The following is an 11,502-nucleotide window of genomic DNA, read 5'->3' on the forward strand; positions in this document are numbered from 1 at the left end:
CCTAGTTTCGTCTTTTTTCTCTTTTTCGCGAATAAGACAGTTATGTTGTTGGATTCGAATGTCATTTAGGTATATTAAGCTCAATTTAAATACTTTATGATTGAGTTCCTATCTAAATGAACGAAAGATCTTACAGAATATTAATTCGCATTGGATGTATTTATTTATAAGAAGAAGAAATAAAACTGATCATTTGTTGTGCAAATATGTTGAAGTAGTACAAAAGGAATTCATGAAGCCCTCCTGAGTCAAACTGTGTCCATAGCATTGTTTGTTTGTTTACTAATCGATTTTTGTGGACATAACAATAGACTGTTGTTTAGAAACAATAGTTGGGGGAGAACAGATGGTGCAGTGGTGAGGGCACTCGCCTTCCACCAATATGGCCCGGGTTCGATTCCTGGACTCGGCGTCATATGTGGGTTAAGTTTGTTGTTGGTTCTCGTCCTTGCTCAGAGGGTACTCCGGTTTTCCTCCCTTTATAAAAACCAACATTTCCAAATTCCAATTCGACCTGGAAACAGTGGGGAGAAGAGCCACTCCGTGGCTTCCACTGTAATTCCCATTTTGTAGTTAGGATATATCTTAACTTATGAGGGCTTCGTTACCTTCGTAAGTCTGGTTCTGCAGGTTCCTAATTTGAGACCATTTTTAACCTGGGGCCAGATAAAATGTATCCGAAGTATTCCAACAATAGTCCAACAATAGGCTATTAATGGAATTGACCCTGGGCTCTACCAACCACTGGCAACTGATCAATCACACGACCCTTGTGAAAGAGCGAAATAATGCAAGCATTTTTCTTTCTGCTTTCCTTCGTTTAATTTTTCTCTAATTGAATTGATTGGTTTTTGCTGTTGTTCAAATAATTCCGTTTTCCGTGCTTCCTGCTTCATGTAATGTCAAAAACGAGGGCGCCGGAATGCTTCATCAGGGGTCCCAAACACCGAGAAATAGAGAAGACGAAGTTTCGTAAATTCAGAAAGTTTTGCAGGCGTATGTATGAAGACGGGTAACACACACACTTCTACACTGAAATTTTAGACTTAACTAAACTTTGTCTTCACTAACTTTAAAGATAAGTCTCTCAAACGTGGCCTTTTGCCAATTTTAAGGTGCTCTTCCCTGCAATGTCAATTGTTCAGCGTTACCGGGTCTACACGGAAATTTTCAATTACCATGTAAAGGAGAATTGCAAGAGATCATACCACCATCTTGTTTCCTTGAACACGTGACCAAGTTCCAATGCGTTCTATTTTTAGAATGACAATCTTCAATTAATTCAAAACAATAAGCATCCATCAATATAATTAACCTTAACCTCCTCACTCCGCCTCTCTCTTGGGTTTTCAAACAGCGTATGAATGGAGATGGATTGCAACTTGAAAAAATAAAGCTAATTTTTCAATTTCGTTCCTTGTACAGTGGAACCTGGATTTTACGATATGGCAAGGGGATAGCAAAATCATATCGTTAAATCGGGATATCGTTTAAGCGAACTCCCGATTTATAAATAACTTTTGCCGGGACACAGAAAGTTGATCGTTAAATCGGGAATATCGTTAGATCGACGATCGTAAAATCGGGGTTCCACCGTATCTTGAAAAAATTGCCAAAACTGGTTAGGGTTTGAGAAAGTGATAGGACATGTTCATCTTAGTGTTCTGGGAACGGCATTTCATCAGCGAGCAAAGATATTTATTTAAATGTCGCTACAGGTTTGGACCAACTAAAACGTCCCCGTGTCTTAAACCTTTAAGGAAATGGAAATTCTCTTTCCAAAGAAACGAATCCACTTCCAGTTCGGTGAAACTTAAGACCTTCATAGCCAATTACGAGGCGAGGTGAACAAGAATTTTTCTTAAACTGGTGGAATGGTCGACCTCTGCGCTGTAAAATGTTTTTCCTTATGGGATGATCCTGACATGGATATTGTAAAATAGAAATGGAATACAAGGAGTGGACCCACAAACACGTCATTTTCGAATAAGGGTATTGACTATATTGACCGATCAGGCGTGATAAGTAAAAGTCATACCTGTCTGACAGAGGGATAAGACAACAACCAATCACAAAGCTTGCTTGTGGGAAGCCACCTTGAGTGCGCCAACACTGTTACGGTTCCTCAACAAACATCGGATCTACTGAGGTTTATTTGACTCGTAAGTTAAAATATCAGTTTTAACGCACTAAGGACAGCTTGGAAAGGAGGCAGCTTGGTGAGTAAACGACGAATAATTTAGTTACGATATCTGCCGAGGCTTAGGCTAGGTTATGTGGGATTTTGATTATGATCGTTTCTCGCCGTCTGGCTGTCATGAATGTAGAAACATTTTGCTGTTATGGAATGATCACACAGGGTATTTTAATGTTTTCTGGTTTAAACACGGGCAATTTGTATAAATGTTAGTTGTCGGATCTTTCGATGTAAATCTACAGAACAAATGAAATCAATTACAGTCCGAGGTCCCAAAATTTTGTCGTCGTTGTAAACGTACTTACCTACGATGGGGTGAGATTTTTTAAACACACGTGTTTTTCCGAAAGGTCAGTTTAACTCTGAATTTGTAAATTGAAGACAAATAATAACGTCGAATTTAAGCCTGAAAGCGCACCAAATTGGAAGTAAAGTTTGGCTAGCATCAAGATGTTTAAAATTGAATTTATTCTTGCTTTGCTGCGAGGGGTGAAAATAAGTCTAAAAGTCACATCCTTGCAGATTACACGAGGCCATCGTTTTGTTGTTCTGAGGAATGAGAAAGAGCTATGCCAATTACATCTTAAGGCGGCAAGAAATTTCGTTCTTTTTCTCTTAAAATTCCTCCATAGTTAGAGACTGTCGGCTTTTCGTAGCAAAACTCCCAATGATAACATAAGTCACAAACAACCTGCAAGCCTTGTGTTCAAGTGACTTGGCAATGAAAACATTGCAAATCTTAATACATGTGGGCAAGGAATTTAATACGGAGAAAAACAGTCTGGAACAGAAATTTTTAAGTAGCAACAAATTTTAATGTATGTCGCTGTCTTTAATTCAAAGCTTTGCTTTGAGTTGGTGTTAGGCTACACCAGCTGTACATGTTTTACTCAAGTTTAATAATTTATGCTTTGTTAACAAGATTTTTAGGCAATTAACTAAACGATTGCTTGAGTTAGAGTAGCTGAAAATGAAAAATGAAACTGAATCTAATTAAACGAGGTGTCCATTTTCATAGAGAGTGGGTATCGTTCTTTACTTGAAATTATGCTTCATCTAGAAGGAATTTTTCAGAAAGAGAAACGTGAAAGTAACTGCAGACTGTATTTGCTGATTATTTGTGATTGACTACACAGATTTTAACAAAAACACAATTCTGGTTAACTAAACAACGTAAACCATGCATGTCCTGTATTTTGATAATTCCTGAATAAAGGTGCGCAGATAAAAACAATTTACGTTTTTACTAGGAAATGATGATATCATTTCATGAATCACCTGGAAGTAAAAAACCCGGAAGAACTGATATTTGTTTTCTTTAATAAACAGCTTTTTCAATTCAATAGCTGCATGCAATCGACCTCATGTAATAAAGTTGGGAGTTCTAAGTACGTAGTTAAATTCCGTGAGTGTATGCTCCGCAGTTGATACTGAAGCCTATTAAAGCATAGTAGTTTTATAATGTTAGTAGTCTCATAACGTCTCGTCTGAGAGACCGACTCACCGAAAAGCCGAGGGAGCTCAGTCTGTAATGGACTAGCTTCCCATCGAAGGGAGAGGTATTACACCTAGTAATTGGGAGTAGTAATACCCCTAGTCACTTCATGCTGGGTCTGCTGCGATGAACTAGAATCCCATCCAAGGGTGAGTAGTAATACTCCTAGTCACTTCATGCTGGGTATCCTGTGATGGACTAGCATCCCACCCAGGCGTGAGTAGTAATACTCCTAGTCACTTCATGCTGGGTATCCTGTGATGGCTTAGCTTTCCATCCATCATACTTGCTCCATACTACAGAAATCGGGTTAATTAAGCTTCGGTAATGTTGGTTACCGTGGCCAGAAGTACTTCTATGTACTTTATCTAGCCGCATACATGATAGTATTAAAACTGGATTATTAGATAATGCAATTCCAGAATTTTAATTGGTTAAGAGGCCATGGGATATGATCCATATATTATATCATGCCCGCAAATATGGGTGTACGCGTCTGCAAGAAAACAACCTAGCACGATATTTCGTAGTTGTTTTTAATAAAGCAATTATTCCACTCGCGCTTATAGGCCACTAGATGATTATAGCTAACTTGGCACTACGCGCCTCGTTGGCCATCTACCATCTTATATTTCAACGTGCGATCGTGGAATAATTGTTAACTATTACACTGGTTAAATGTGAAACGTTTTTCTTTTGTGCTTATTCAGGTCAAAATGGGGAATTTCAAGCCCATGATCAATTTGTTCTTTGGAGCTGTGGTGGTATTGTGCAAAGGTAACTGACGAAAAGGATCGGTGAAATATTAATATTATCAGCCATTTTCTTCTTGATTTAGATTATTAATCTTTCCTTCTAAGGTTGGGAAATACCATACGCGGGCCAAAACATGAATGGATTTAAGAAAAGTAGCATTCCAGACCCCGCTGAAACTGGTTAGTATATTTTGGGTAAAGTATACAGCTGTTTCAATTAACGTTGTCGGATCAAAGAATAAAGCTATAAGACAAGACCTCAAGATTCTGTGGATTTTCATCAAAATTCATCAAAATCAGCTATGCCTCGTCCGTCCAGTGAAAATAAACGATGGCGAGCCATTTGGATGAAAGAAATGTTAGGATATCAAATGGATGAGGTGGCAGCCGATTTAAAGATGGCTTTAAACTTTAAGCTTTGACCCGACAACGTTAATTGAAATAGCTGTATGTTTTTGCTCGTTTAAAGAAGAGTATTCTTAATTGTTGATAGCTACAAGTGGACTTATCCGACAAAGGAAACTTGAATGAATAAATGAATGACCATCGCAGTATGTATACACAACTTAGGTAGTCGCGAAAAGAAAGCCTGCAAAAAATAAATCAGGCTTGAACTGGCTCGAGAATTTAGAAATGGAAATTAAAAATGCAAAGCCCGAGCCAAACAAGAAAGTCTCCAGAAAAAGCTCCATGCAATCCAAGAAATACATACATGTAACCAATACATGCATGCAGCTTAATATTATGAATAATAATTATTGATTTGTATACTTTTAGCCCAAACTGTAGGAAATCCATTGCCTTCAGCTTTCTTTGAGGAACAGATTACTGGTGGAAGACATCCCAATGACGACAAAAGATACACAATCGGTACACATGCAACACAGTATTATTTTATGTTTACTGGAATTACAAGAGATGATAGTCGAGAGATTACTTTTTGATAATAATAATAATAATAATAATAATAATAATAATAATAATAATAATAATAATAATAATAATAATCATAATAACATGATGGTCTTTTGAGCGAAACGTAAAAAGCTACCCTTGTAGGAACAGTCCACATATTAAGAAAGATTCTGCTAATTCAGATTGAAACAATTCTCTAGTAGCTGGTCCTATTTCGGTTTGGGACAGAGTTCCACGTTCTCTCTTACATATATTTTCTTCTTTACAATCGTGTAATACTTTGCGCGATAACTCATTAGTATTATAAAGGAAATAAAGGGAGATGTAAAGAATCGACCAAAAGAGGAGACAGAAAACATCTGAGCCTCAGATGGGATTCGAACCGACGACCCTCCGTGTTTTAGATCTAGAACACGGAGGGTCGTCGGTTTGAATCCCATCTGGGGCTCAGATTTTTTCTGTGTCCTCTTATGGTCGATTCTTTACATCTCCCTTTATTTCCTTTATAATACTAATATCAGTGGCATAGGTCGATATCTTATTACCACAATGTCTCTATTATGTCACAGAACAATTGAACCAAGCAGCCAGACACCGTAATGTGTATTTTGACACTGTTGGAGGAGATCCTTATGGTGAGACACAGTTTATTCTAACTTTTGAATCAAACTTGCAAAGGGAAAAAATTAAGTTTAAGCATAAATATTTCAGTGTTATCGACTTTGATGAGTAATTCATTTTAATGAACCCTGTTGTTTGACTGTGAAATATTTATTATTTATAATGCATTTATTATTCAGTAAGTGACACAGGCATACTCGGAAAAAAAAACTGAGTGCTCTTATCAGGAGTCGAACCTAAGCCCTTCCGATTACTAATTCGGATGCTCTACCAATGAACTACAGGAGACTCGTGGGAGCTAAGGCCATTAAACTAGGTTCATGGGACAAACATCCTGCATACTGCTAGGATTGGAATGCCATGTGTGGCATATTCGCAATGGAATAAATGTGATGGAATATTTTAAGCCTGGTGAACAAATGACAATGATGTATTATTCAGTAAGTAACACAGGCAAATTTATTATTGTTATTATTATAAATAGGTCATAGCAGTCCAGTGTTGACCCGTTCACACATTGCTGTCGCCGGACACAAGAAGAAGAGATCAACTATCCAAGCTGAAGCTGTTCCTGCACGTGAGTGTTTAGTCTCACCCAGCGTGGTAGGAAACGCGCTGAAATCTCCTTGATCGTTTTTAGCCCTTCCATTTCCAGTGATGACCAAGTTCTTAACTGTGGTCGCAGAAAATCAATCAATAAAGAACAATTTACACTGTAATATATCTATAAATGGCAATGGCTACCAGCCAACCGTTAGGGAGGTCTATCAAAATGCGACAGAGTAAACTTGTGTGGGCTGCTATCAGACCGGTCAGTAATTAATAAACTTTGACATTTATATTTGCTATTAGCTCAAGCAGCACCTGCAGGTGTCTTTGAACCTCAAGTAACCGGAGGAAGACATCCAAATGATGACAAAAGATACACCATTGGTATGCATCCATAGCTATGATATGACTTTCGATTCTTATTGTCAATTGTTTATACCATGCATCATAAAGCAGTTTGGCCAAGTGACCGAGAGGTAAAAGCGTCCCACTTGTTATCGGGAGGTCTCCAAACGACCCCCAGAAATCGTAACTAGTATCCAGACTGGGCAATTCTGTGGGCGCTTTCCACTGGACCAAAAAGTTTGGAAATTATCGCTGAGGAATCGAATGGTTGAATACTTCCTGAAAAACTCATTGATAATTCATAAGCCCATTGACCTATCAAATGGTCGATAATACATCACGTGCAGTGACTTTATATCGATAAACCTCCTCCTTATTAGTATGCGGTGTTTTAGCAGCTTACTAAACACTCTTCATTAGTATGTGGTGGTTTTTTCGTATGCTAATTTCCAACGTTCACTAAAGCATAATTGTTATGAACTCTATTGACACACGCTTTTCCAGGAATGTTTTTGAAATCGTTCAAAAAACTCGCAGTTCGTGTTTTATCGGGTCTAAAACAACTCGGCTGCGCCTCGTGGTTTTAAACCCGATAAAACACTCCTGCTCGTTTTTTAAACATTATGAAACTTCAAACCGGAACGTTTGGCCGAATGGAAAGTGCTGATATTGTGTCCCAAAAATATTTGACAAGATCCACCAGCTTTGCTGCTATTCTCACTCATTCTATCTGGAAGTGACTTGGTGAGGGATAATGAACATTTCTTTTATTAATGATGTTCTGCTTTTATTTCTATGATGACAGCGCAGCTAAACCAAGCCGCCAGACACCGTAATGTGTATTATGACACTATTGGTGGAGATCCATACGGTAAGAGTGGTTTGCTCCCAACAAAACTTGTGTCAGATAAATTTAGCAAACTTAATTAATGTTAACATTGAGTTCCGTAACTCACATGCGATTCTACATTCCCAAATGAGGCTTCAAACTATCACTGAAAATCTTGGAAAATACTACTTCGTTTCTTATGATACCAGGAATCCCAGACAATCTTCAAAAGGCTTGCAATTACCATCTGATAAGTGGTCTATTAAATAAAATACTGAAGGCTCACGGAAACATCCATGTGATTTTGTTTCGATAAAATTTGTGCCAGAATGATTCTATTTTACCCTGGTGAATTGATCATGACTATAATAAAAATATAATTTTGTTTTACTCCTTGGATAGGCAATAGCAGCCCCGTCCTGACCCGTTCACATATTGCTCTTCCTGGCCACAAGAAGAAAAGATCTACAGTGCAAGCAGAGACAGCATCTGCACGTGAGTACCGCCAGTTCCGAAGACCATAAAGAGACTGGACCCTAGTTTACACATTGTTCAAATAACGTCATTTGATAAAGTGAATCCCATCGCCAGAAAGATCATATAACAATTAGTAAGTTCACCAAGTTTGGTTATGTTTCATTGCGTAGTAGCTAGGCTGTGACCTGTCAAAGGTCGCCCAAATTACATGCAAATGTCTCTAACCATGAAGCCACTCCGATTTTTGAAAGCCTTCTACATGGTTGCAATCTAGCGAGAAAACCCCAAACTTGGCAAACTGACTAATTTTCATGTGATCTTTCTTGTCATGGACTCCAATTTCTGATTAAATGAAAATTTAAAAACTCCTCGCTACTCTCCATTTGAACTCCTGAACGGGCAATAAGGTCTAAACAGGTTGAAAGCTTTTCTTACTGAATACGACAGCTCTAGTAACAAAAATGGAAGATAACCTCCTTGAGCATCAAAAAACGACTGGATGGGGCAAAGGGAAGTTGTACAAAATAATGAGGTTAGGGCCACGCATGTATTTTCTTGTCTTAAACACAGGTGAATGATTGAACAGGGTTACGTTATTAAGCGGACTTCACTACAAGGCTTCACTACATCCTCTGAAAGGCAATGATGTAATGATGGCCGTTTGCTTATTTATTTATCTGTCAGAAACTATCTCGAGTGATGTTTATAGTGATTCTTATCAATACCACCCACGCTTCTAGTCTTCAAGTTAAGAATGACTAAAATAAATACAAACTAACGTTAACATGCATAAACTGTAACAGGATCGATAAGAAATTACAATTTATCATTTTTCTCCGTAGTTCAAGCAGCACCTGCGGGTTTCTTTGAACCTCAAATAACTGGCGGAAGACATCCAAACGATGACAAGAGATACACCATTGGTATGTGCTGTATATTGTAATGAGACGTAATTTTAGAGGTGGAAGCCTGTATCGTCTGCCCGAAACTACTTACCAAGACTTTTCTAAAATGTGTATTAGGTTTTGGGATTTTAAACTTTTGATACGTTTTGATGTTTTGTTTGATAATTGTATTTTTACAGCACAGCTTAACCAAGCTGCCAGACACCGTAACGTGTATTATGAAACTATTGGCGGGGATCCTTATGGTGAGATGAAACTTTTTATTTAAAGGGGGAGTATCACAGGGATTTTAACCTTTTGTGGTGAGAATGATGCAACAATACCTTCATTTAGTTAGAAAATAATTTTAGAAAATCAACTGAATTCTTGAAACGAGCAACTCATGTCCTACTCTAGTGCGAGGACTTGAAGACAGTTGGCCTAGCTTTTTACAAATTACAGTCCTTTGTAACCCAGCCTATCTATGGCCGGAGACGCTCATCGATAGTCTTAGTGCACTGGAGGTATAATTTACAACAAATTGGACAAATACTTTTAGGTTTCTGTTGATAGAAAAAAAAAAGAAACGTTTTGGAGGTTTTGGTATAGCATCAAATCACCGTGATACTCCCCCTTTAATTCACAGGGCCTAGGAAGCTGGAGTGAGATAACATTTGCAAGTCTACACAGAGTAAGAGTCACACAAAAGATGCTTATATCACGTCAATACGCAGCAACAGACATAGCCGTGGCAGCAGGCAAAAAAGCTGTTTGCCTTCAACATATTTACTTTTTCAAAATTATCACCTATACTGTGCTCAGAAAATCAGAAAATAATCAAGCTTCTTGAAGTTTAAATTCAAGAAAAAATTATGGTTTCAAAACTAATACTATATATTCTTTCCAAGAGATGCACAGGTAACGCAAATCATGAAAAGGTTTATTACACATTTTACCGTTTTGTGCTTTGTTTAACAGGAAATAGTAGTCCCGTCCTGACTCGGTCGCACATTGCTCTTCCGGGTCACAAGAAGAAGAGATCAGCAGAACAAGAACAGTAAGGAAAAAAATTATATGCTGCTTACTGTAAACATATTTTTCGTAGTTTTATAAGAGAACTGATACCTTCAGTCGAACGCAAAACATTTGGTTAATGTGTTAATTCAGAGTTTTCAAAGGAACCCCCACTCTTACAACAAATTGACGTTAAAGCTTAGATTAGAAAGTGGAGATAGCATTTTACTGTTCTAAAAGTTAGATTTTATTATCGCCTATTTTCGCTTTTATATTTTCTGCGTGCAGCCATCTTGGTTTCCATGAGGTCATGAGGTTGCCCAATGCTTCCCGACAATAGCGGCAAACGTATAAATTCCATAATCAACTGGCGGCGCGTGGGAGATTTAAACGCGAAAATGGTCGATAACCAGCCATATCCAATTTTTGGAACACTGAAATGTTATCTCCATTTTTTGAACTAAGCTTTGAAATTTAGGCACGATTTCCAACAATTTGACGTCAATTTGTTGCAAAAGAAGAGGTTCCCTTAGCCTAAAACCAAGTGTGAAATAATAGACATGTCAAAAATCCTGGTTCCATTAAAATGGATAAACGTTCAAGATTCCTGGAAACAGAGTATTTCTTGACCAAATAATGTAGTTTTTTGTCTGCAGGCTCAGTTAAGCCTGTTGGAGCATCTTTCTCTGTACCTTCCCCCAATATTGATAACGGTTACGGGAACTGATACAAAACATGCACAAAAACCTGTTTGGCTGGACGTTGAGGGGAAGCGAGAGCCGTATGGCACACATAGGTGTATCCCCATCTTTAGCCAAGTATTTCCAGTAGTTATAACCGAGAGTGAAGACCAATTAATGTAGACTAGCTATGATAGAAATGATGGTGTTTTAAAAATCCTTCGCCTATACCAAAAACTGCAAAACACTGTGAAGATAAGTGATAAAGAAATTGCTGTTCTCGTTAAAATATGATCTGATATATACTCTAATATCTCTTGCAGGCTGACATTAAAGAAGAAGCTGCGACTTGATTGTTCAACGTGTTGCTGTTGACGTGTCCTGGGTGGGGTTGACAAAGAAACTGCGACAGTGACAGAGTCAATAAATTCCATGTTGGACTTAAAAGGCCCTCAACTCTGTACATATTTATGATTTGTGACTGTGAAAATGAAATAAACAACCGTATTTTTGTTATTTCTCTACGAATTGTTTATTTTTCATTTTAGGTATTTTTAATGCTCGAATCCTCACTTTTTCAGGTGTGCAAAGAAGCCGCTGTTTGATCTTAATGTAACGTTATATCTTAACACCTTTACCAGGGGCAACAGTGTGTACGCTTTTATTTATTCGCGCTACTACGTGATGAGATCGACTATGTAATGAGACGTAACCCTAAAAACCAGGGGCATGTCCTCATCA

At 37.9% G+C, this 11,502-nt stretch overlaps 1 protein-coding gene across 1 annotated transcript; it reads left to right on the top strand.

Moving 5' to 3' along the window:
* Window positions 1-2,066: 2,066 nt before the first annotated feature.
* Window positions 2,067-11,289, top strand: LOC146486047 (uncharacterized). The gene is made up of 13 exons (XM_085097711.1): window positions 2,067-2,219; window positions 4,403-4,469; window positions 4,553-4,627; window positions 5,225-5,317; window positions 5,932-5,997; window positions 6,468-6,560; window positions 6,836-6,916; window positions 7,683-7,748; window positions 8,109-8,201; window positions 9,026-9,106; window positions 9,268-9,333; window positions 10,046-10,124; window positions 11,085-11,289. Exons 2-13 carry the CDS (start codon window positions 4,409-4,411, stop codon window positions 11,134-11,136), a joined length of 906 nt encoding a protein of 301 aa, XP_084953837.1. The 5' UTR covers window positions 2,067-2,219; window positions 4,403-4,408; the 3' UTR covers window positions 11,137-11,289.
* Window positions 11,290-11,502: the final 213 nt, after the last annotated feature.

The sequence above is a fragment of the Pavona decussata genome, unplaced genomic scaffold, assembly GCF_977016875.1.
Source record: "Pavona decussata unplaced genomic scaffold, jaPavDecu1.1 SCAFFOLD_21, whole genome shotgun sequence".
NCBI classification, from domain to species: Eukaryota; Metazoa; Cnidaria; class Anthozoa; order Scleractinia; family Agariciidae; genus Pavona; species Pavona decussata.

Bases quoted from the DNA above. Each gene is read 5' to 3' on its own strand.
- LOC146486047 (XM_085097711.1), top strand. From the start codon at position 4,409: ATGGGGAATTTCAAGCCCATGATCAATTTGTTCTTTGGAGCTGTGGTG. The intron at 6,561-6,835 runs GTGAGTGTTTAG...ATTTGCTATTAG, and splicing joins AGCTGAAGCTGTTCCTGCAC to CTCAAGCAGCACCTGCAGGT. The intron at 9,107-9,267 runs GTATGTGCTGTA...GTATTTTTACAG, and splicing joins TGACAAGAGATACACCATTG to CACAGCTTAACCAAGCTGCC.